We start from the raw sequence: 27,448 nt of genomic DNA, 5'->3' as shown, positions 1-27,448 counted from the left end.
TACCTGGTATAGTACCTCATGCAGCTCAGTTTTATGGGACTGGGCAGCAAAAGACCAGGTGGCACAACCACTACACATATACATATATATATACACTCACGGGCCACTTTATTAGGTACACCATGCTAGTAACGGGTTGGACCCCCTTTTGCCTTCAGAACTGCCTCAATTCTTCGTGGCATAGATTCAACAAGGTGCTGGAAGCATTCCTCAGAGATTTTGGTCCATATTGACATGATGGCATCACACAGTTGCCGCAGATTTGTCGGCTGCACATCCCAAAGATGCTCCATACAAGGCAGGATGGATCCATGCTTTCATGTTGTTTACGCCAAATTCTGACCCTACCATCCGAATGTCGCAGCAGAAATCGAGACTCATCAGACCAAGCAACGTTTTTCCAATCTTCTACTGTCCAATTTCGATGAGCTTGTACAAATTGTAGCCTCAGTTTCCTGTTCTTAGCTGAAAGGAGTGGTACCCGGTGTGGTCTTCTGCTGCTGTAGCCCATCTGCCTCAAAGTTCGACGCACTGTGCGTTCAGAGATGCTCTTAGGCCTACCTTGGTTGTAACGGGTGGCGATTTGAGTCACTGTTGCCTTTCTATCAGCTCGAACCAGTCTGCCCATTCTCCTCTGACCTCTGGCATCAACAAGGCATTTCCGCCCACAGAACTGCCGCTCACTGAATTTTTTTTCTTTTTCGGACCATTCTCTGTAAACCCTAGAGATGGTTGTGCGTGAAAATCCCAGTAGATCAGCAGTTTCTGAAATACTCAGACCAGCCCTTCTGGCACCAACAACCATGCCACGTTCAAAGGCACTCAAATCACCTTTCTTCCCCATACTGATGCTCGGTTTGAACTGCAGGAGATTGTCTTGACCATGTCTACATGCCTAAATGCACTGAGTTGCCGCCATGTGATTGGCTGATTAGAAATTAAGTGTTAACAAGAAGTTGGACAGGTGTACCTAATAAAGTGGCCAGTGAGTGTATATATATATAGCATTTGGAGCGCCCCCAGACGCAGGGCCGCTGGGTACTCGGTACCGGGCCTCTCTGTCTCGGTTCTGGGGTTGTCACGGTGGCTAGACCCGGTCCGTGACCCTGCTAAGGGGCGTCCAATGAAAGTCTGTAGGTGGTGGTGCAGGTCGCAATGAATAACGAGGACACAGGGTTGCAGTCTCTTTACTGAAGGCTTCAAGATCCTCAATCTAGAGTACGGTTAACAGGGCTATCTGAGACCGGCCGGTCCGATGGCACCTCCAGAGTTCCCTTTGCAGGTGGAAATCTGTGCCTACCTTCTAGCGCCTGTGTGTTGTAGTACTTCCCTGCTGAGCACCATGGGATAGTCCTCACAACTGTTGTGTCTGTTTCTGATGTTCTTTCCCACAACTTATGTCTATTCTGATGTTCTTCTCCGTCCCCCAGATGATATGGACGGGACGCACCCATATGACGGGTAGGCCTGGAGTTCTTCCGGGACCCTAGTGACGCCCCTCTCCCACAGTTGCCCCCTATGTCTGCTCAGGTGATTTAGGTGAGACAGCCAACCTATAATTAACTGTCCTGCCGCTGTTTGAAGTAATGCTTGGAGCCAGATACTTCCTCGGCGTTCCGGCCACCGGCTACGCGCCTCAGTAGGATGTTGCCTTGATCTTACAGCACGATTCCTACTGGTGTTATCTCCTTTTTGCTTTGATCTCGTTTCTCACTCTCCACAATAAACCTCGCTTCTTGTCCTTTCTTGAGATACCGCCACGATGTAGTGCAGGCGCGGTTCCTTAACGTTCTGTCCTTTTTGCTAGGCCTCTGTCAGGATCCCACCCCTGACAGGGACCCCCCTGAATCTTCCCCTGCAACACCCTCTGCCACAGGATGTTGCCTGGTTCCAACCCAGTCAGCTTCTAACTAACTTTCTATCTAACCCCCAGTTTTACCAGATTGTGAGGAGTGGCCTAATACATAGCACCCTTAGCTTCCCCTGGAGGCCAGACTGTGAAGTGTATTGGTGTCTGTGATACCTGGTCAGGTGAACTCCTTCAGTGCCATCTGGCGTACCAACACCCCCCCTTAGCGGCAGAGCGACAGTACTGCAATGACCAGGACCCTGGGGCGCTGCACATTTGTGCCTGGTAAACAATATAGATGATACAATGAGGGGCAACTCTTGCATATTTTTGATACAGCAATGATGGCCGTACTGTTCATCTGCTCTGGGGTACACATGCTCTGTATGATGTTATGGTGGTCAAGGTTTTCTTTCACTGGCTTCCTCATGTGTTCAGGTGATAATCTATCATATGAGCACTCCTAAGGAAACTTTCCTGTTGTAAAGGCTCACCTAATGAGATGGATTCTCAAAACCATAGGAGCTGGTGAGCAACATAGACCAGAAACAATTGTACAGCGGAGCGACTTTGATGGGTGAAATGTGGATCAGCGAGGACTCAGAGAGTAAGGTAGGCATGACAGCAGAAAAATAAGCAAAGCAGGTAGCACAGAGAAAGAAGAGGCATTATTGTGGACGCAGAAACAACAGCAATAACATAGAAACAGCTGCAATAGAGGAAAATGGAATCTTCCAGCAGGGAAGAGGTTAATCAATATTGTTTCATCAAGCAAGACAATGGTTAAACACTGGAGTAACTGATCAGTAAATGCAATCTGGTAACTTACAGCAGGGAAATGGTTAATAGCAGCAATGTAACAGAGAATTAAATGCAGTATGGTATCTTCCAGCAGTGCAATGGTCAAAAGTGGCAATATAACAAGAGAAGTATATGCAATCTTGTACCCTCCAGCAGGGAAATGGCCAAATGCTGAAATGTAACAGTGAATTAAATGTTGTTTGGTATCTTCCAACAAAGCAATAATCAATTACAAGACTGCAATGCAGGTAAACTGGAGGTTTGCTTAAAGTGATGCATAACCTTGATTTCAGAGGCCAGGTGTGAATATTTTCAAGAAGTTGGCAACTTAGGCCACGTTCACATGTGCAGTATTTGGTCAGTATTTGTAAGCCAAAACCAAGATTGGGTGATAAATGCTGAAGTGGTGACGTGTTTCTATTATACTTTACCTCTGATTGTTCTACTCCTGGTTTTGGCTTACAAATACTGGTGTAAAATACTATCCCTACTCCCCGCAGTCAGTGCCCGGCGCCCGCTCCATACTCCCCTCCACTCACCGCTCACACAGGGTTAATGCCAGCGGTAACGGACCGCGCTATGCCGCGGGTAACGTTACCACTGCTAGTAACCCTGTGTATCCCCAACTTTTTACTATTGATGGTGCCTATGCAGCGTCAATAGTGAAAACATCTAATGTTAAAAATAATAAAAAAACAAAAAACCTGCTATACTCACCCTCCGTAGTCCGACGATGTGCTCGCGGCTGCCGTCATCTTCCGTTACCAGAGATGCTTTGCGAAATTACCCAGAAGACTTAGCGGTCTCGCGAGACCGCTAAGTCATCTGGGTAATTTCGCAATGCATCCTGGGAACGGAAGATGGCGGCAGCCGCGCACATAGGGACAGCTTCGCTGGATCCCAGGGGGTGAGTATATAACTATTTTTTGTTTTAATTATCTTTTTTTTAACAGGGATATGAGCCCACACTGCTATATACTACGTGGGCTGTGTTATATAGCGCGTGGGCTGCGTTATATACAGCGTGGCTGTTATATACTACGTGGCCACTGTTATATACTACGTGGCTGTGTTCTATACCGCGTGGGCAGTGTTATATACCACGTGGGCTGCGTTATATACCGCGTGGCTGCTATATACTACATGGGCAGTATTATATACCGCGTGGGCAGTATTATATACCGCGTGGGCAGTATTATATACCGCGTGGGCAGTATTATATACCGCGTGGGCAGTATTATATACCGCGTGGGCAGTATTATATACTACGTGGGCAGTATTATATACCACGTGGGCAGTGTTATATACCGCGTGGCTGCTATATACTACGTGGCCAGTGTTAGATACTGCGTGGCCAGTGCTAAATATTACGTCGCCTGTGTTATATACTGCGTGGCTGCTATATACTGCGTGGGCTGTGTTATATACTATTTGGGCTGTGTTATATACTGTGTGGCCACTGTTATATATTGCATGGCCTGTATTAATGCATCGGGTATTCTACAATATGTATGTATATAGCAGCCACACAGTATATAGCACAGGCCACGTAGTATTTGTCTGCTATATACTACATGGCCTGTGCTATATACATACATACATACATACAGTGGGGCAAAAAAGTATTTAGTAATTCAGCAATAGTGCAAGTTCCACCACTTAAAAAGATGAGAGGCGTCTGTAATTTACATCATAGGTAGACCTCAACTATGGGAGACAAACTGAGAAAAAAAAAATCCAGAAAATCACATTGTCTGTTTTTTTATCATTTTATTTGCATATTATGGTGGAAAATAAGTATTTGGTCAGAAACAAAATTTCATCTCAATACTTTGTAATATATCCTTTGTTGGCCATGACAGAGGTCAAACGTTTTCTGTAAGTCTTCACAAGGTTGCCACACACTGTTGTTGGTATGTTGGCCCATTCCTCCATGCAGATCTCCTCTAGAGCAGTGATGTTTTTGGCTTTTCGCTTGGCAACACGGACTTTCAACTCCCTCCAAAGGTTTTCTATAGGGTTGAGATCTGGAGACTGGCTAGGCCACTCCAGGACCTTGAAATGCTTCTTACGACGCCACTCCTTCGTTGCCCTGGCAGTGTGCTTTGGATCATTTTCATGTTGAAAGACCCAGCCACGTTTCATCTTCAATGCCCTTGCTGATGGAAGGAGGTTTGCACTCAAAATCTCATGATACATGGCCCCATTCATTCTTTCATGTACCCGGATCAGTCGTCCTGGCCCCTTTGCAGAGAAACAGCCCCAAAGCATGATGTTTCCACCACCATGCTTTACAGTAGGTATGGTGTTTGATGGATACAACTCAGTATTCTTTTTCCTCCAAACACGACAAGTTGTGTTTCTACCAAACAGTTCCAGTTTGGTTTCATCAGACCATAGGACATTCTCCCAAAACTCCTCTGGATCATCCAAATGCTCTCTAGCAAACTTCAGACGGGCCCGGACATGTACTGGCTTAAGCAGTGGGACACGTCTGGCACTGCAGGATCTGAGTCCATGGTGGCGTAGTGTGTTACTTATGGTAGGCCTTGTTACATTGGTCCCAGCTCTCTGCAGTTCATTCACTAGGTCCCCCCGCGTGGTTCTGGGATTTTTGCTCACCGTTCTTGTGATCATTCTGACCCCACGGGGTGGGATTTTGCGTGGAGCCCCAGATCGAGGGAGATTATCAGTGGTCTTGAATGTCTTCCATTTTCTAATTATTGCTCCCACTGTTGATTTCTTCACTCCAAGCTGGTTGGCTATTGCAGATTCAGACTTCCCAGCCTGGTGCAGGGCTACAATTTTGTTTCTGGTGTCCTTTGACAGCTCTTTGGTCTTCACCATAGTGGAGTTTGGAGTCAGACTGTTTGAGGGTGTGCACAGGTGTCTTTTTATACTGATAACAAGTTTAAACAGGTGCCATTACTACAGGTAATGAGTGGAGGAAAGAGGAGACTCTTAAAGAAGAAGTTACAGGTCTGTGAGAGCCAGAAATCTTGATTGTTTGTTTCTGACCAAATACTTATTTTCCACCATAATATGCAAATAAAATGATAAAAAAACAGACAATGTGATTTTCTGGATTTTTTTTTCTCAGTTTGTCTCCCATAGTTGAGGTCTACCTATGATGTAAATTACAGACGCCTCTCATCTTTTTAAGTGGTGGAACTTGCACTATTGCTGAATGACTAAATACTTTTTTGCCCCACTGTATTCTAGAATACCCGATGCGTTAGAATCGGGCCACCATCTAGTGTGTATATATATATTTATTGTGATGCAGCGGTATGACCATACACAGTGAAACGGCAGTGACCCAAACAAGTTCAAACAAAACGTTCTTTTATTTTGTTACTTCACACAGTCAATATAGTATACGGCTTCTTCATACAGTCCATTAATAATGCATGGCTATATGACGCAGTCAATACACAGGCCGATCTTCCCTCTGTCCAGTTTTCCTGGGTGACCGCACGCCGGTAACAAGTCTCTGTACTCACTCAGCGCACTGCACTCTTTATCCTCTGGAGTGCAGCCGGGTACACGTAAGACAGCCCAAGACGCAGGGTGTTAGTCTCTCTGGTTCCTTAAGGGTATGTTTCCACGGTCAGGAAACGCTGCTTTTTTGACGCTGCGCAGAGCTGCAGCGTCAAAAAAGCAGCGTCCAGATGTTCCAGCATAGTGGAGGGGATTTGATGAAATCCTGTCTCCACTATGCGTGGAAACCCGCACGCGGCGGCCCTGCGACTACGGACATGCTGCGTGTCTTTTCAGATCGCAGCATGCCCGTACACCTTGCGGGGACGCAGCGTCCCCGCAAGGCATATCACAGGGCCCTATGGGAGAGAGCGATCATCCCGGATGTGAAGAGTTAACACATCCGGCATGATCGCGTCCCGTTAAGGGGGCGGGGCTTAGCGCCGAGCGGCTTCGCCGCTGCGACGATACCGCCGCCCATCCGTACCGTGGAGACATAGCCTTAGCCTCTGTGTTGCTCCACACAGAGAGAGCTCTGCAGACAACTGCCTTGTCTGCTTCCAAGAACACACTGACACACCTCCCCCACTACTACAGGGCTTTTTAATCAGTCACTGCTTCACTATTCTAATTATAGCCACACCTGTGTCTGTAGTACGGCCTCATGGCCTCACTACGCTTCCATGCACATTCTGCAGAGCACATACAGCACCCCCTAGCTGTAACAGGGGGCACTGCCTCACATATCCTCCCCCCTGTTCATACCTGTGGGGTTGAACATTTTTTAGCCCGTAAGGTCGAAAGACAGGGCATTGGTATGCCCCCCTGACCATCCCGCTCACTACATTATGAAACCAAAGTAGGGACCGGAACCATCGATCGGCACATGCATCCTTCCCCTTTGCGTTTCTCCTCCATATTTCATTACGGGACCACCCACCCCGATCTCCATCGCAGAAGCCAAACCCTCTTTTCTGTTTAACCGCAGATATGGGCCAGTTTTGGGTGGTCTTTACTTTGTTTACTTCAGGTTCACTAACTCCACGGGTCATCCTGTCACCTAAGTATCTGCTTTCGGGCCCCTGGTACCGCTTCCTCTGTACCCTTACCCGTGCCTCAGTGACTATATCACGCTGAAATGCAACGGACCGCGCTGGCAACTCTGAGCAAATATCTGTACTACGCCGCACCCGAAACAGAGCCTCCCAACACTGCTGTCTAGCGAGTGCTCTATCTAATTTACCCTGACCCCCGGCCCCATCCATGACCGGTGCCAGAGGGTTCCTCGTGCGCACGTCCCCAGTCGCCTCTGCGATCATACACTCTCAGCTCTTCTCATACCTGCGTCTTTTATATCTGCGTCTCAGAAAGGGACCCTGGATCTGAGCTGTCCCAACCTTACCAGGGAACACCTCCAGCTCAGGGTTCAATGGGGTCCCCACAACCTCTATTGCCACAACCTCTAGAGGGAGCCTATTGGGATTACACTCTAATCCTAAATTGGCGACCCCTGTGGCATACATCTTAGGATCTTCGGGTTCTACGCCCGAAACGACATCTTTAGCTTCTCCTGCCACTACCTCTAGGGGGAGCCTATCGGGATTACACTCTGTCCCTAGGTTGGGCACCCCTATGGCAGGTATTTCAATATCTTTGGGTTCTGCACCCGGTATAACTTTTTCCATGAGAGGGTTTACCCTGGTCTCCCACAGGGACCAAAACAGGGGAAAATCTCTTCCCAACACAGTCCCATAGGGAAGGGTCTTTGCTACTCCCACCACATGTCTAATGTGTCCACATGGTGTAGAAACATTGACCTCCACGGTCGGGTACTCCCGGTTTTCCGCATGAATACCCATCACCTCCACTTTCTGTCCGTTGGTGTTGTCCCCAGCAACAAGGGAACGATGGACCAGAGTCACTTTACTCCCCATGTCAGGAGAGCCTCTGTTCGGCACCCATTCACAAGTACCTGGCACAATTCTAGTTCGCCGCCAGCTGTGCCCGTAGTGGTGATACAGACAGGCTGGGCACACAGACTCCTGACCAGTGTTCCCACAGTCCATGGGCTTAGATGTTACCGAACAGTTACTAGCCCCATGCCCGGGGTCTGGTGCAATGTTCTGAGTGGACTTATACCGCTCAATCAATTCTATCAGCAGTTCCAGGTGGCCTAGGTCCCTCAGCCCAACCCAAAGCTGCATGATGGCCGGCAGAGCCCTCGCCATCCAGTCAGCCACGATTCTCCCATCATCTCATACGGAGAACAGAACTCAGGCTGGAGCCACTCCTCCACCAATTGCAACAAGTCACTTGCTTGAGACCTGGCAGAGCGAGTCTCTACATAGGACCACTGGTACACCCAATGATCGCCCCTTAACTTTGGGGTCTCTTCAGGACTCTGCTGTTCACCCCTCACATTAGGGGTCTCCACTTTATATCGTTGAAGCTCTGCTAGCTCCCTCTGCAGAGTCTCCTGCTGCCGCTGCTGCTGCAGCAAAATCTCTTGCTGGTAATGTTGAAACCGCAGCGTCTCTTGTTGAATCCTTTGCTGACTGAGCACAACCTGCTCCAAAAGTTCCTCCATTTTTCCAGCAAACTTACACAACAATCTGCAGCACTCTCTGGGGTATGCCTTAGTTCACTGGCCTTGCATTCTTTCCACCATATGTGATGCAGCGGTATGACCATACACAGTGAAACGGCAGTGACCCAAACAAGTTCAAACAAAACATTCTTTTATTGTGTTACTTCACACAGTCAATATAGTATATGGCTTCTTCATACAGTCCATTAATAATGCATGGCTATATGACGCAGTCAATACACAGGCCGAACTTCCCTCTGTCCAGTTTCCCTGGGTGACCGCACGCCGGTAACAAGTCTCTGTACTCACTCGCACTACACTCTTTATCCTCTGGAGTGCAGTCGGGTACACGTAAGACAGCCCAAGACGCAGGGTGTCAGTCTATCTGGTTCCTTTAGCCTCTGTATTGCTCCACACAGAGAGAGCTCTACAGACAACTGCCTTGTCTGCTTCCAAGAACACACTGACACACCTCCCCCACTACTACAGGGCTTTTTAATCAGTCACTGCTTCACTATTCTAATTACAGCCACACCTGTGTCTGTAGTATGCCCTCATGGCCTCACTACGCTTCCATGCACTTTCTGCAGAGCACATACAGCGCCCCCTAGCTGTAACAGGGGTCACTGCCTCACAATATACAGTATATATATATGAACATGTCAGTGTGGCCTTGCTGAGATATAAACTGGACTGAGCTTGGAAATATTTTTGGTTTTAACTTGGAAGTCAAGAGAAGCAGGCAAGATGACAAACATCTGGCTGGAGTTGGACCAAGTGGTGTAGCAGTAACATTTTTTAAAATTTGAGGCCACTTTTTGGTGCATTTTTTTCATGCATTTTTTCCGTTCAATTCAATGGATGAAAAACGCGGAAAATACGCCGAAGTAGTGACATGCTCTAAGTCCAAAAAAAACATGCAAAGCACAAAATACTGATAACAAAAAACCAAGCTGTGTGCATGAGATTTCTGACATCTCATAGACATAGCTGATACCGTAAAATGCAGATGGAAATTAGCATAAAAAATATATTTTTTTAAAAAAGGCAGCAAAAATGCCCAGTGTGAACTTAGCCTTAGCCTTCTGCCAAAGCTGACCCTAAAAGGCTGAAAAACCTACAGAAAAGGAAGATGCCAATAAGAAAAGAGAGCACAGGCTTGTGTTGGGACAAGTGAGCAACACTTGTTTTTACTAATTCTGGATAAACAGAGAAGCTAAATTCCTACTAACGTGTCTTCCCTTAGCATTGGGACAAAGGAAGCTGGATTCAAAATGTCTGCTTTACTATGGAAAAAAAAACATGATTCAAAATTCTGTGATATAGATATAAAAAAACAAGGTCACAAATTAAGTTATATGATAAAATGTTGACTCTCTGCAGCCACCACTAGGGGGTGCTCAGGAGCTTACTGTATACTGTGCATGACTTCTTAAGTTTCTATAGATATATCAAGCAATGACTTAGAATGGCTGACACAGATTTTTTAAAAAAATGGTTTCGGTGATGGAAATTCACTTTAAACTTTGCAGAAACTTACCCGGAGAGACCGACAGTAATAAAAGGGAAAATGGATTGTGCCAATTGAAGTTGAAACATATTTATAGTCCCGGCCCGGGATGTGTCTCGTGCTCTGTGGGCAGCATGGCCGCGCTATGTGTGATGTACGCAGCGCTTTATAACACATTTCCTAGAAGGTGTTACTCTATATGTAGCATTTAGTGCCGGCATTCAGAGAAATGATTAGTCTGAAGTCAAACAGAGGTGAGAAAAATACATTTACGCTGTCACTTTGGAGGAATATATTCCCTTCGAAGGCAGTTTCTCAAATGTAATGGCTTAAAGAAACGTCAGAAGTTCAAGGTCTTTGTGACTAAGTGATCCTCAGCTTCTTCTCGGGTGTGACATTAACTGAAAGTCTTCTGCTCCAGCTCCTGAAAGACCCCTGATGGGCGACGTGCTGAGGAAAGGTCAATACACATCAGCAATGTGATCAAATATTTATAGGGCGTAGATGCTTCGGCCTTTCATCCTGGTCAATCAGTTGGGGCATAGAAAAAGTGATTATTGAGGGAAGGACGGTCCGCACGGTGTTTGGATCACCTAACCTCAGCGCCTGTCATTGTGGCAGATGTGATTAGTTTTGTGCCACTCTTAGGGGTTAGGTGCAACCTCACTTTTAAGCCAAAATCTAATCTCACCTGGTCCTTTTTTGTGCCCCCAAACAAAAATATTGCCTCTAGTTTAGCCCTTGAGTGTTCCCATTCATTCATACTGTACTACAGATCCTGAAAGTGAAACCCTTGGATCTGAGCCTGAATCCTTTCATCATGAGGATGAGCCAACTGGCTGCCACAGTGTCACAATTCTGTTGTCGAGTTTCTCGAGACCAGGGGCTGCTTCCCTGTCCCTAAGACTAGGGGGACACTAGTTTGCCCTGTTCCCTGGATTGCATCAGATGGTGAAGACCCCGGGGCCACGTACTTTGCCTTAGCTTGTGAATCCGCCCTCAGTCTGTACTATTCCCTCACCCAGGGAAGAGGGGAGTAGTAGTGTACTGTAATACACCAACCAGACTAACAAGGTATTACAAACAGGGATAAAGGAAAATACCAATCATACAAATATACTCACACAAACAACAGAGGTAAACAATGGGGAGTGGAAGGATGGGGTGAAATCAAAGTAGAAGAAGGAGGGGAATTAGCACACACTCAAACAATCGCAACAGTCTCAGATAAATTAAATCCACCAAACGCCTTCTCAAACAACAACAAACCACCGTCTCCTAACCATGCAGCATGAAGCTAGCTCTGGCAATGAGTGCTTTCCATGGACCAGATTATATGGGAGAGGGGAGTGCCAACAGTGAACAGCTGAGAGCCTTAACCTCTTTCTGACCTCGGACGGGGTAGTATGTCCGAGGTCAGATACCGCGCTTTGATGCAGGGCTCCGGCGGTGAGCCCGCATCAAAGCCGGGACATGCGATTAACCCGCCACTATTAACTAGTTAAATGCCGCTGTCAAACGCTGACAGCGGCATTTAACCGGCGCTTCCGGATGGAAATGAGCGCATCGCCGACCCCCGTCACATGATCGGGGGTCAGCGATGCTTCTGTATAGTAACCATAGAGGTCCTTAAGACCTCTATGGTTACTGATGCTGGCCTGCTGTGAGCGCCACCCTGTGGTCGGCGCTCATAGCACACCTGCATTTCTGCTGCATAGCAGCAATCTGATGATCGCTGCTATGTAGCAGAGCCGATCGTGCTGTGCCTGCTTCTAGCCTCCCATGGAGGCTGTTGAAGCATGGCTAAAGTAACAAAAAAAGTTTAAAAAAATGTGAAAAAAATTAAAAAAATATAAAAGTTTAAATCACCCCCCTTTCGCCCCATTCAAAATAAATCAATAAAAAAAAATCAAATCTACACATATTTGGTATCGCCACATTCAGAATCGCCCGATCTATTAATAAAAAAAAGCATTAACCTGATCGCTAAACGGCGTAGCGAGAAAACAATTTGAAACGACAGAATTATGTTTTTTTGGTCGCCGCGACATTGCATTAAAATGCAATAACGGGCGATCAAAAGAACGTATCTGCACCAAAATGCTATCATTAAAAACGCCAGCTCAGCACGCAAAAAATAAGCCCTCACCTGACCCCAGATCATGAAAAATGGAGACGCTACGGGTATCGGAAAATGGCACAATTTTTTTTAGCAAAGTTTGGAAATTTTTTTCACCACTTAGATAAAAGAGAACCTAGACATGTTTGGTGTCTATGAATTCATAATGACCTGGAGAATCATAATGGTCAGTTTTAGCATTTAGTGAAACTAGCAAAAAAGCCAAACAAAAAACTGGTGTGGGATTGCACTTTTTTTGCAATTTCACCGTACTTGGAATCTTTTTCCCGTTTTCTAGTACACGACATGCTAAAACCAATGATGTCGTTCAAAAGTACAACTCGTTTTGCAAAAAATAAGCCCTCACATGGCCAAATTGCAGGAAAAATAAAAAAGTTACGGCTCTGGGAAGGAGGGGAGCGAAAAACGAACACGGAAAAACGGAAAATCCCAAGGTCATGAAGGGGTTAAACTTTTATTCTGTTTCTATATCTGAATTTGTGTCTCATTGTAAGATATATAGGGTTAATGCATTAAGCATTTTATGCCAAAAAACTGTTACGAAAAAGTGGCATTTTTATGTTTTGTACAAGTTTTTGGAAAATTGGGTAGAGCTTAGTTGAATAGGTATGGCCTTGCATGGACTAACAGATCCAGTATAATCTCCATAAATTATAGCAGAAATGTAATGGACTGGAGAACGCTTTATAACGAGGGCTGACACGCAGCAAATTCATTAAAGGCGTGCATCTTATCAAATTTGGGGCATCTTACTACAGTAATCTCTGGATCAGGACTGGTGAACAAAACGTCAGTATTGATGAATTCCCCATTTATCTTTGCAATCTTTGCTTCCATTGTTTGCAAACTCCGCTCAGTAAATACGGTAAATCCAATCCCCTCTTGGGACCTGGATTTGTTGCTGAGCCAAACCCTACAAAGGTATGCGTATACACTATTAGGTTATATATGAGGGTATATGGACATCATAAAAGTAAGTGGAACCATATTCCTACCATCTACTATATTCACAACCATTTATTTGAATGGTCATGTGCAATACTACATTTTTCCAATAGTGGCCGCTGTAAGAAAAAAGTCTCTTTAATGGCTCTTTAATGGGTAGTTGTGGACATATACAGAATTGTCACTTACCCCCATGTCCAATAATGCAATGAGAAATATTAACATAAGCTTCATCTATAAACAGCATTTAATTTTTTTCTAATATTTATTACTCCAAATTTCTTTGGTGCCTAATTTCTCCGTATATTATTTTTTGCCATTTTGAGATGTATTTCTCAGATACAAAGATCACAATAACATTTTGACTGCCTTCAGCCACCACTAGGGGGCGCAAAAAAACCTACTGCACAAGGTTAATAAAGCCATAAAAAGTAATAACAAGTATCAAAAAGTTAACAAAAAGTAGAAATGCACAGTGAAATGTAAGGCCCCATACATATTTCACTATAAGACATTAAGTCATAACCACATTGTCTTACTGGGTCTCAATGTATACCAATAAATGGAATCCTAGTATGCAAATTGTTCAAATTCTTGCACGTCTGTCCAAATGTATTATATATGACTTTACATAGGACTGCAGGTAAAGCTTACTAAGCTGAAAAAGTTATCATTGTATAGAAAGGAGGAAGTCTTAAAAAGTTAAACTACAGACTAAGTTCCTCTACATCAAGTTATCATGTAAGTAAAGTTCTTAAATGGGAACTGTACTTTCAACAAACTTTGCTTTAATCAATAGTACAGGAAAAGAAACTTTGTGAAATATCGTATCAACGAAACCTGATTCTTTCTCCACTTATGAGCCACGTCTCTTGCCTCATGAACTCACCATTCACTTTAAAAAAAAATAGCCAATCTCTGTGTTCCTCAAGACTACCAGGTCAGTGAGGTTTCAGGTTACACTTCCTACTATCTTATATAGAGAGGGCAGGGATGAGGGCTAGTTAGGAGCAGAGAAATACACAAGATCGATAGTCATGAGCTTTCTAGCAAGTCTTTTACCTCCCAATAGACCTGGAGTCACGTCTACACTGCTCAGTACTACTGTATAATTGACTCCATGCTAGTGCTGCTTCTGTCTATGTGCGAAATAAGGAATGAAGAGCAGGAATTCGTCTTTGTGTATATGGAGGAAATCATAGCAGTTCGTCACCACCCAGCAGCTCAGAGTCAATTGTAAATTAAGAGATAAGAGTCTGCAGACGGGAAAACAGGTGAAAAATTCAGGATACAAGTCACATAATTGGCAGAAATATTATTAATCCTCATGCACATACACAGGATAGCCTATTCTGAAAAGTCACTTGTCAGTACAATTCCCCTTTAAACCTTCTCAAATCTTCATTTTTCAAGCCTCCGCCAGTTTCCGTGTTTTGTTAAACACAGGTGTTGGATGCGCTCACCTCGTAATGTGCAACCCTCTGAGACTCGGATATTAACTGCGCATTGCAGATTTTGCAGTAAGTCTCTGTAAACAGCGCTCTGTCCTCAACTTCTGCAGACTTCATCTGAAAATGCAAAAAAACAAAGCGCAATTTAGAATCACAAATAACAGCAGAGATATATTTATAAAGAAAGAATACCATAAAAAAAAAAAAAAGTTTAGTTTTAAGTTTCTAACTAAAAAAGAAGGAAGGGGGGATAAGACGGAGGAGAGGAATCCATCACTGACAGCTGGATTGGCGGCGCTTTTCAGACTGTCAGTTTCATAATAACTCAAACCAACTATTGCCATTCTTCATAACGCGCTCCTCCACTGAAGGCTGGACGCGGAGCTTTCACTAAACAACCGCAACTGGTGCAGAATTTTAATCTGCTACAAAGTTTAGAAAAAGGTTTATTCTAAGTTAATAGAAAAAAAAAAGACGTAAAACTGCAAAAAAAATCACTATATAAAGAAGACTATGGATCGAGTTATGGATCAGATAAGTCAAACATCAAAATGATCATCATCCTCTGTGTAAATGAATGAGCGAGTAGCGGAATTCTCGGGAGAGATAACTTTAATTGTAGACTTCCTCATTAGCAAATATCTCCTACATCAAAGGTGAAAGATTGGTCATCTCTAGCCCATAACCAGGGACATCACATGTCAGTGGAAGTGCAATATTGAAAAAAGAAAAAAGCCAGCTCACCGAAATGAAACAGAGGCGCACGGAAGTCCGTCCTGGTTAAACGTGAATGTTGAACAAGATGAATGAAAGTTCTTCCAGCTCCATGGATAAAATGATGAAAATTTCCTTATTGAAAAAACATTAAAATTCCATAGATGATTCTGGGACACAGAATAACAGACAGCTAGATTGAGTGACGCGTTTCGATCACTGCCGTGATCTTTGTCAAAGCGTCGCTCAGTCTAGCTGTCTGTTATTCTGTGTCCCGGAATCTGCTATGGAATTTTAATGTTTTTTCAATAAAGAAATTTTCAGCATTTTATCGAAGTGCAATATTCCCATAATATCAATAATATTATAGTAGTAGTATTATAGTAGTTATATTCTTGTACATAGGAGCAGTATTATAGTAGTTATATTCTTGTACATAGGGGCAGTATTATAGTAGTTATATTCTTGTACATAGGGGCAGTATTATAGTAGATATATTCTTGTACATAGGAGCAGTATTATAGTAGTTATATTCTTGTACATAGGAGCAGTATTATAGTAGTTATATTCTTGTACATAGGGGCAGTATTATAGTAGTTATATTCTTGTACATAGGGGCAGTATTATAGTAGTTATATTCTTGTACATAGGGGCAGTATTATAGTAGTTATATTCTTATACATAGAAGCAGTATTATAGTAGTTATATTCTTGTACATAGTGGCAGTATTATAGTAATTATATTCTTATACATACGGAGCAGTATTATAGTAGTTATATTCTTGTACATAGGGGCAGTATTATAGTAATTATATTCTTGTACATAGGGGCAGTATTATAGTAGTTATATTCTTGTACATAGTGGCAGTATTATAGTAATTATATTCTTATACATACGGAGCAGTATTATAGTAGTTATATTCTTGTACATAGAGGGCAGTATTATAGTAGTTATATTCTTGTACATAGGGGCAGAATTATAGTAGTTATATTCTTGTACATAAGGGCACTATTATAGTAGTTATATTCTTGTACATAGGGGCAGAATTATAGTAGTTATATTCTTGTACATAAGGGCACTATTATAGTAGTTATATTCTTGTACATAGGAGCAGTATTATAGTAGTTATATTCTGTACAAAGGAGCAGTATTATAGTAGTTATATTCTTGTACATAGGGGGCCGTATTATAGTAGTTATATTCTTGTACATAGGAGCAGTATTATAGTAGCTATATTCTTGTACATAGGAGCAGTATTATAGTAGTTATATTCTTGCACATAAGGCGAGTATTATAGTAGTTATATTCTTGTACATAAGGGCACTATTATAGTAGTTATATTCTTGTACATAGGGGCAGTATTATAGTAGTTATATTCTTGTACATAGGAGCAGTATTATAGTAGTTATATTCTTGTACATAGGGGCAGTATTATAGTAGTTATATTCCTGTACATAGGGGGCAGTATTATAGTAGTTATATTCTTGTACATGGGAGCAGTATTATAGTAGTTATATTCTTGTACATGGGAGCAGTATTATAGTAGTTATATTCTTGTACATAGGGGCAGTATTATAGTAGTTATATTCTTGTATATAGGAGCAGTATTATAGTAGTTATATTCTTGTACATAGGGGCAGTATTATAGTAGTTATATTCCTGTACATAGGGGGCAGTATTATAGTAGTTATATTCTTGTACATGGGAGCAGTATTATAGTAGTTATATTCTTGTACATAGGGGCAGTATTATAGTAGTTATATTCTTGTATATAGGAGCAGTATTATAGTAGTTATATTCTTGTACATAGGGGCAGTATCATAGCAGTTATATTCTTGTACATAGGGGCAGTATTATAGTAGTTATATTCTTGTATATAGGAGCAGTATTATAGTAGTTATATTCTTGTACATAGGGGGAGTATTATAGCAGTTATATTATTGTACATAGGAGCAGTATTATAGTAAAGAAAAAGCAACGAAGATCAGCTCACCTCCTCTCAGTCCCAGCGCACGGATCATGCAGTGCTGCAAGTAGTACGAAGAAAAAGCAGAAGTCCAGCGTGGGTGATGTCCATAAAAAATACCTATTATTCCATTTTTGTTAAAAGCACATAAATCCAAAGTCCATCTTCATATCCATAGACACAAAAACGGGCGATTCATACCAGTGACAGTCACAGGCTTAAAGTGCATTAAAATCAAACGCGTTTCAACGGTCTTGCCGCCTTACTCATTGTGATAAAAATAAAATGAAAGAGGGCTGCCATATAGGACTAGGCCCATTAGGTTACACCCCCTGATCTTGCAGACAACAGAAACAGGGCAACACCTACAGGTAATTAGTGAGTTTAGCCTGAAATTTGCATGTACAAATACTATGGTTAGGGCAGGAGAAAGAAAAAAAAAAAAAAAAAAAAAAAAAAAAAAAACACATATATGCAAGAATTATAACTTATCATTCATAATAATTCATAAGATCCTGCCGGATATTCATGCCTAGGGGGGCTCTGGACTTAAGTTGATACATCCACCATATCTCGCTGTTGTTTATTTTTCTTTTTATATCTCCCCCTCGAAATGGAGCTTTAACCCTTTCAATCCCGCGGACCTCCAATGAGCTGACGTCCCCATTGTGTTTGTGGATGAAGTGTTTGGATGCAGCAGAGCTCTTATGGGTGATTTTATTCACTGCATCAGACAGGTGCCTCCGTATTCTCACCTTCAGGGGACCCCCTGTGCACCCCACATATTGCTGGTCACAGGTGGTGCAATTAATCAGATACACCACATTGGAGGTGTTGCAGTTGATGTAGTGGTTAATTTTGTACGTCTTTTTAGTGACAGATGAGTAGAATTCCTTACTGGTCACCATATATTTACAGCAGGTGCAGATATTGTGCCCACACTTGTATGTGCCTTTAGTACTGAGCCAGTTTTCTTTCTCTTTTAACCGTTTGTCCTCACTAACAAAGAGGCGGATAAGATGTCGTTCAGACTAGGGGCTTTTTTAGCGATATAACGCACTGGTTTGGACAGGATTTGGTTCAGCTTTTTATCCTGGCTCAGCATAGGGATTCTTTTTCTGATGATGTCAGTAATCTCTTTGAACTGAGGGCTGTATGTAGTGGTGAAGGTGATGTGCTCCTCACTGGACACACGGGTATATAGTATCCCGATCTATATCCTCCACAATAGTCTCCAGCTGGGGTAACCCCTAGGAGCCAGCCTGGCCTTCACCTCCCTCTTACTCCCCTCATAGACTTCCTTGGTGGTACTGTTCCTCTTAAACCTGTAGAGTTCCCCCACAGGAATGTTTTTTATTACATGTCTCGGATGACATGATTTGGCATGTAATATGGAATTAGTCGCGGTACGTTTCCTGAAAGGGGAGATTGCGATGATTGAATCTGAATTTAGATCTAAAGTGACATCTAAAAAATTAATGTTTCTACCACCAATTGTATGGGTGAATTTCAAATTCATTTCATTATCATTCATATATTTGATAAGTTCAGGTATCAAGTCCGCAGGTCCCTCCCATATGAGGAGCAGGTCGTCCAGATAGCGCCCCAGCCACCTAATATAGGGGGAGAAGGGGTTAACATGTGAAAACATGAACAAGCTCTCCCAGGCTGCCATATACAGGTTAGCAATAGATGGTGAGAACCCTGCGCCCATCGGGGCTCCGCAAACCTGCAAAAAAAACTGTTTGTTAAAGGAAAAAAAGTTATGTTTGAGGAGAAAGTCCACAGAGGAAATCAAAAATTCCTGTATAGCCGGAGTGTAGTCGCTGTAGTCCTGGAGATGTCTCCTCAGGATGGAGATAGTCAGGTCATGCATCAGGGAGGGATACAAGGCCTCCACGTCACAGGAGATGAAGATACAGTCTCCAGACCATGCAGTCTTATCCAGGGAGGAAATCAGATGCTTGGTATCTTTTATATAGCCTGGTAGTCTAGAAATCAGTGGTTGCAGATACATATCCACCCAGGCACTGAGGTTCTCACCCATGCTTCCAATCCCTGCTACTATGGGTCTGAATGTAGGAGGGAAGACCTCCTTGTGGATTTTAGGCAGGGAGTGGAAGATGGGGATTATAGGGTGTTCCACAAATAAATCCTCAGACAGTTTTTTATCCAGTGCCCCTATAGCAAAACCCTCAGAAAGCAGGTGTTTTAGTTTTTTCTGGAACAGTTCAGTGGGATCATGCTGTAGTCTCCTATACGTGCTGCTGTTATTCAGCATCGCCATGTTCTGCTGGACATATAGACCTGCATTCAGTAGGACCACAGCTCCTCCCTTGTCCGCTCTTCTGACCATGAGATCCTGGTTGCCTCTGATCTCCTCCAGAGCTTTCCTTTCTGTTTTACTCAGATTGGGTCTGTTATGGTTACATGAGGATTTTTTCTTTAGTTCTATCAGGTCCTCCTCTATGCATTCCTGGAATGAATCCAAGATGTTAGGTCTTGAATTGACAGGGTAAAAATAGGGTTTTTTTGATTTATAACCAGAGTTTAGATTTTTGATGGATTCTATAGATTCACTCTCAAGGGTCCTCAGGTCACTAATGGAGCAAAGTTCCTGGAAAGTCCCTATTTCACCCAGTGTGGTCTGGTCACTCTGTGTGGTCAGGTTCTGTATAGTACCCTGATCAGATTCTTCCTTGAAAAAGTGGCATTTTAAAGTCAAATTTCGAACAAATTTATTTACATCTAGTAATGTTCTGTACATATCAAATTCATTTGTAGGGGAGAAGGTGAGACCTTTAGATAGAATGTCCATTTGGGTCTCACTAATTAGATAGCTGGACAAGTTAATTACCACATTTTTCTCGCCTTCTTTCGCCTCTGTGGATATCTTCTTGTTGTTATGCTTCCTGCCACCCCTTCTCCTGCGTCTCGTCCGTTTTTTGGAGGCACTTGGGTTGGGGCGTCTTTCCCAAATCTTTGGTCATGATAAGGGGTAAATCGTTGTCTTTCATAGGAGGAATCAGACGTATTTCCTGAGGTGTACTCGTCTGAATGTTCATGAGAGACGTCCGTATCAGAGAAGTTAACCCTTCTTTGTTGGTAATTCATCTGTCCATTTCTATTGCTCCATTTCAGGATTGAACTAGGTGATTTATATGGTGCACGTCTTTTTTCATGCCAGTCATATACCTCATTACGAATATAGTCCTGATGGTCCCGATCAAATTTGCTTTTTTTAGTTTGGGTAATATATTCCTCCAGTTTGCTGAGATTTAATTTAATAGATTTCATCCATTCATCATATTGTTTCAGAGATGAGTATACTTTTAAAGAGTTTTTAGTCTCATCAATTTGTTCATGAACTGAAGCTAAAACTTTCTCTTCCTCTTGAACAATAAGTTTCATAAGCTGAATGGAGCAATTATCTAGGATCTCATACCACGATTTCTCAAAGCCATCAGAGAAGGTAATGGTAGCTTTCTTCCTAAGTCTGAGTCCCCTGGGGATCATGTTTTTACTGATATATGCATCCTTTAACAAAGAGTTTTTTTTGCAGGTTTGCGGAGCCCCGATGGGCGCAGGGTTCTCACCATCTATTGCTAACCTGTATATGGCAGCCTGGGAGAGCTTGTTCATGTTTTCACATGTTAACCCCTTCTCCCCCTATATTAGGTGGCTGGGGCGCTATCTGGACGACCTGCTCCTCATATGGGAGGGACCTGCGGACTTGATACCTGAACTTATCAAATATATGAATGATAATGAAATGAATTTGAAATTCACCCATACAATTGGTGGTAGAAACATTAATTTTTTAGATGTCACTTTAGATCTAAATTCAGATTCAATCATCGCAATCTCCCCTTTCAGGAAACGTACCGCGACTAATTCCATATTACATGCCAAATCATGTCATCCGAGACATGTAATAAAAAACATTCCTGTGGGGGAACTCTACAGGTTTAAGAGGAACAGTACCACCAAGGAAGTCTATGAGGGGAGTAAGAGGGAGGTGAAGGCCAGGCTGGCTCCTAGGGGTTACCCCAGCTGGAGACTATTGTGGAGGATATAGATCGGGATACTATATACCCGTGTGTCCAGTGAGGAGCACATCACCTTCACCACTACATACAGCCCTCAGTTCAAAGAGATTACTGACATCATCAGAAAAAGAATCCCTATGCTGAGCCAGGATAAAAAGCTGAACCAAATCCTGGCCAAACCAGTGCGTTATATCGCTAAAAAAGCCCCTAGTCTGAACGACATCTTATCCCCCAGCCTCTTTGTTAGTGAGGACAAACGGTTAAAAGAGAAAGAAAACTGGCTCAGTACTAAAGGCACCTACAAGTGTGGGCACAATATCTGCACCTGCTGTAAATATATGGTGACCAGTAAGGAATTCTACTCATCTGTCACTAAAAAGATGTACAAAATTAACCACTACATCAACTGCAACACCTCCAATGTGGTGTATCTGATTAATGGCACCACCTGTGACCAGCAATATGTGGGGTGCACAGTGGGTCCCCTGAAGGTGAGAATACGGAGGCACCTGTCTGATGCAGTGAATAAAATCACCCATAAGAGCTCTGCTGCATCCAAACACTTCATCCACAAACACAATGGGGACGTCAGCTCATTGGAGGTCCGCGGGATTGAAAGGGTTAAAGCTCCATTTCGAGGGGGAGATATAAAAAGAAAAATAACCAACAGAGAGATATGGTGGATGTATCAACTTAAGTCCAGAGCCCCCCTAGGCATGAATATCCGGCAGGATCTTATGAATTATTATGAATGATAAGTTATAATTCTTGCATATATGTGTTTTGTTTTTTTTTTTTGTTTTTTTCTTTCTCCTGCCCTAACCATAGTATTTGTACATGCAAATTTCAGGCTAAACTCACTAATTACCTGTAGGTGTTGCCCTGTTTCTGTTGTCTGCAAGATCAGGGGGTGTAACCTAATGGGCCTAGTCCTATATGGCAGCCCTCTTTCATTTTATTTTTATCACAATGAGTAAGGCGGCAAGACCGTTGAAACGCGTTTGATTTTAATGCACTTTAAGCCTGTGACTGTCACTGGTATGAATCGCCCGTTTTTGTGTCTATGGATATGAAGATGGACTTTGGATTTATGTGCTTTTAACAAAAATGGAATAAAAGGTATTTTTTATGGACATCACCCACGCTGGACTTCTGCTTTTTCTTCAGTATTATAGTAGTTATATTATTGTACATAGGGGCAGTTCTACAGAACTATTTTTGGTGATTAATGGGGGTCATGGCTCTACAATTCATCCAATGCAAACATCTTACGGACATCTTACATTCAGCAAACTAGAGAATCAGCCTGAGTCAATGTCACTGCAACTGAATTCAGCTGGTGTTCGCCATAAACTGTAAGAAAGAATTTGTCACAAGACAATATCTGAAATAATACAGACGTAAAGTCTTAATTCCTTTCTGCAGAACTATTTCGCAATGTTGAATGGCATTAGTCGTCCTCGGATCCCTTCGGTTATGTTTCCCATTAGATGCAGCATAAAACTCTTTATTGAATGTCCATTCTGGATTGTCGAGGCTTTTTTTCCTGTTACTTTTCTTTTGTCCTGTGATATTTTTTACTGCCACATTGACAGGAGCACATTGCACATCTCTGCTGCGGAGGAGCCAGCGTGCTATTCTGCTACCTGCGTCTAGCTGATAAGTCAGCAGTATTGCTATGAAATTCAATTACATTTCGCCAAGTCTTCGGAAGAGAACACTGGGCGAAGGAGACGCTGAAATGAAAATGTCCATAAGATCCCCCGCTATCTCCAAACCCTGATGTCGAGACTTGGACTGTATATACTCAGCAGCCATTCATCCTACAGGGGCAATTCAATGGTTAAAATAATGCCGTTTTCTCTATAATAAGCTGCTTTTTCTTATCACAGGACGTCCATAAAAACCCATTCACCGACTCTGCTATATCATGATGCAGAAGCCTCGCATTCAAGAGGTTGCAGGCACAACATGCCCGAATTTACAGACTAGTTTTCACTGCAGTTTCTTCAGTTAGATTATATTAGCAAAATATGGCAGCTCTATAATATAATGCCCTCTTATTACACCCAACAAGGGTTATCTAAGAGTGCCTCCATATAGTAAGATTCCCTCCTTTGTGCTTCCCTCATAGTATAATGACCCCCTTAATATTCCATCACAGTATTAAGCACTATTAGTTCCCCCACAACAGTATAATGCCCCCTTAGGACCCCCACACTTTATTATGGACTATTAGTGCCACAACATAGTTTGATTCTCATTTTGTGCCTCCCACACACTATAATTCCCCCTTGGTACACCCACACAGTATTATGCTCTACTAGATGGTGGCCCGCATCGGGTATTCTAGAATATGCATGTCCACGTAGTATATTGCCCAGTTACGTAGTATATTGCCCAGCCACGTAGTATATTGCCCAGTTACGTAGTATATTGCCCAGCCACGTAGTATATTGCCCAGTTACGTAGTATATTGCCCAGTGACGTAGTATACAGCACAGAGCCACATAGTATATTGCACAGCGACGTAGTATACAGCACAGAGCCACGTAGTATATTGCCCAGCCACGTAGTATATTGGCCAGTCACGTAGTATATTGCCCAGCCACGTGTGTCACAGGTTAAAAGATAAACATATACTCACCTACCGAGGGGCCCCTTGTAGTTCTGTCGCCTGTGTTCGGTGAAGGCAGCAGCTTCCAGTCCCAGGGTGTGATGACGTCGCGGTCACATGACCGTGACGTCATGGCAGGTCCTTGTCGCACACCATCCTTGCCAGCTGAATCTGCCGCTTGCATTGAGCGGTCACCGAAGCGTCGCAAGTAGCGGGAAAGGCGGCAGAAGGTGAGCATATAATGATTTTTTATTTTTTTTATTATTATTAACATTAGATGTTTTTACTATTGACGCTGCATAGGCAGCATCAATAGTAAAAACTTGGTCACACAGGGTTAATAGCGGCGGTAACGGAGTGAGTTACCCGCGGCATAACGCGGTCCGTTACCGCTGGCATTAACCCTGTGTGAGTGGTGACTGCGGGGAGTATGGAGCGGGCGCCGGGCACTGACTGCAGGGGAGTAGGGAGGGACTAATCGGACTGTGGCCGTCGCTGATTGGTCGCGGCAGCCATGACAGGCAGCTGGCGAGACCAACCAGCGACTTGGATTCCATGACAGACAGAGGCCGCGACCAATGGATATCCGTGACAGACAGAAGGACAGACAGACGGAAGTGACCCTTAGACAATTATATAGTAGATTAGTGCCCCCACATAGTGTAATGTGCCCTTAGTGCACCACACTAAATTGTGCACTATTAGTGCTAGGACACAGTTGGATTCCCCCTTTGTAGCTCCCACACAGTTTATTGCCCCCTTACGACCCCCACACAGTATTATGCACTATTAGTGCCCCCCACACAGTACAATGCCCCCTTTGTCCTTTGTACACTCAAATAGTATTATGCACCATTACAGCCCCCCACACAGTAGGATGCCGGATGCCCCCTTTGTACACCCACATAGTATTATGCCCTATTAGTACCCCCACCTCCACAGTACCAGGTGCCCCTAGAACACCCATACAGTATTATGCACCATTACTGCCTCCCACACAGTAGGATGCTGGATGCCCCCTTTGTACACCCACATAGTATTATGCCCTATTAGTACACCCCCCACAGTACCAGGTGCCCCTAGTACACCCATACAGTATACAGTAATGTACCATTAGTGCCTCCCACACAGTAGGATGCTGGATACCCCCTTAGTACGACCATACATATTATCCACTATTAGTGCCGTCACACAGTATAATGCCCCCTTAGTACTCTCCCCACCGTATTATGCACCATTAGTGCCCCACACACAGTAGGATGCCGAATGCCACCTTAGTATATCCATACAGTACTATCCACTATTAGTGCCCTCACACAGTATAATGCCCCCTTAGTACCCTCCCCACAGTATTATGCACCATTAGTGCCCACCACACAGTAGGATGCCGGATGCCCCCTTAGTATACCCATACGGTACTATCCACTATTAGTGCCCTCACACAGTATAATGCCCCCTTAGTACTCTCCCACAGCATTATGCACTATTACTGATCCCACACTTTATGATGCCCTTTGTGTAACGCCCATATGGTATATTGCACCCTTTGAGCCCCATGCACAGTATAATGCTCATAAAGCTCTGCTCCTGGCTCTGAAGGCTCTCTTTGCTCTGTCACCCTCTTCTCTATGTGTTCATATAGGTAGCAGTGGAGTGTGAGGGAAAGCGTCACTGCAATTAAAAGAGGAAACGGGAAGGCAGGTCAATCAGGTTGTAAAAAGTATATGAACTTTCATGAGCTCTAGAAGGCAAAATCAGTCCAAGAATGAAGCTGTGCAGATACATGGCAGCTAGTGAAGACGACAGTACGCTGGACAGACAGAGCTAAAGAGAAATGTCTGCTACTAGGGGCAGGTTGTAAACGGCATATTAGGTGGACTTGATATGAACTGAGACATGAAGCCTTCAGCCTGAAAGTTAGTTCAAATTTTGTAAACTGAAGGGAACAACTATGAAAAGTAAAAACCTCTATGAAGATAAAGGACTGAACAGGAAAATCTCTTCCATCTTAATATCACAGTTGGCCAGCTAAAAGGCCAGGCAAGAGGGGTCAGTAGAACGAATCTGAATGACAAGGTTACGGTTAGGTGGATTCATAACTGGCTCAGTGATCGCATGGAAAGAGTGGTAATAAATGGTTGTATATCCAATTGGGTGCGTGCTTCAAGTTGGGTACCACAAGGGTATCTGTTGTGATCCGCTTTTTGGGCTCCCCTAGTGGTGGCTGGTGGTACTGGAGACTTGTGTGTTCTTTTCTGCCTCAGCTCACCTGCTTCCATCAGTTTTGGGAGTTCCCTATTTAGCCTTGCTCTCCAGTCACTTCCTTGCCGGTCATCATTGTAACCTGAGTCTTTCAGTTGCATGTTCCTGCTACCAGTCTGCTGATCAGCTAAGTGGACTCTTGTCCTTTTTGTTTTGTATTTTTTGTCCAGTTTACAGTTTGTCAGTTCCTGTTACTGGAAGCTCTTGTGGACTGAAATTGCCACTCCTGTGTCATGAGTTGACACAGGAGTCTTAAAGTAATTTCAGGATGGGTTTTTGAAAGGGTTTTTCAGCTGACCGTGAAGTCCTCTTTTGTATCCTTCCTCTATCTAGTAAGTGGACCTCGCTTTGCTAAATCTACCTTCATACTGTGTATGTCTTTTCCTCTGAACTCACCGTTAATATATGTGGGAGCTACTATCATCTTTGGGGAATTTCACTAGAGGTAAGCCAGGTCTGTTCCTTCCTCTTCCAGGCGTAGTTAGTTCTCCGGCTGGCGCATGGCATCTAGGCAGCCGTAGGAATGCTCCCTGGCTACTGTTAGTTGTGTGGTAGATTTAGGTCACGGTCAGCTTGAGTTTCCATCACCCGAGGGCTAGTCTGTTATTTTGTGTTTCTGATGTTCCCATGCCATTGGGGAATCATGACAGTATGACCGGCCACTGTTAAAGCAATTGGCAGAAGAAAGGAGAGTAAAAGAAGTCTGTAGATTTTTTTTTTTTTTTTTTTCCTCACATGTTTGCTACTTAGTTGGCTCAGTTGTATTTCTGCTCTATTTACAGCCTTGCCTTTCTCTCCTTCTAATCCTTGAATGGCTCTGATCTCTCCGGTGTAAGGATGGACTCTCAGAGTTTGGCTGCAGGTTTAAATAATCTTGCTACGAAGGTTCAGAATTTACAAGATTATGTTATACGTACTCCTATTTCTGAACCTAAGATTCCTACACCAGAGGTATTTTCCGGAGATAGATCTCGGTTTCTGAATTTCAAATGTAATTGTAAATTATTCCTTTCTCTCAGACCTCACTCCTCTGGAGATCCTGTTCAGCAGGTTAAGATTGTGATTTCTTTGCTGCGA

The 27,448-nt window shown here is 43.4% G+C and overlaps 1 protein-coding gene across 1 annotated transcript in view; it reads right to left on the bottom strand.

Annotated features, from left to right (window-relative positions):
- Window positions 1-27,448, bottom strand: part of ZMAT4 (zinc finger matrin-type 4) — a 392,475-nt gene that overhangs the window by 286,791 nt on the left and 78,236 nt on the right. The window contains exon 3 of the mRNA XM_077258309.1: window positions 14,776-14,880. Within this exon, the coding sequence (XP_077114424.1) occupies window positions 14,776-14,880 (105 nt within the window). The remainder of the gene's footprint in view (window positions 1-14,775; window positions 14,881-27,448) is intronic.

This window comes from Ranitomeya variabilis, chromosome 4 (genome assembly GCF_051348905.1).
Source record: "Ranitomeya variabilis isolate aRanVar5 chromosome 4, aRanVar5.hap1, whole genome shotgun sequence".
Lineage (NCBI taxonomy): Eukaryota > Metazoa > Chordata > Amphibia > Anura > Dendrobatidae > Ranitomeya > Ranitomeya variabilis.
This window is presented reverse-complemented; position numbering and strand designations above follow the sequence as displayed.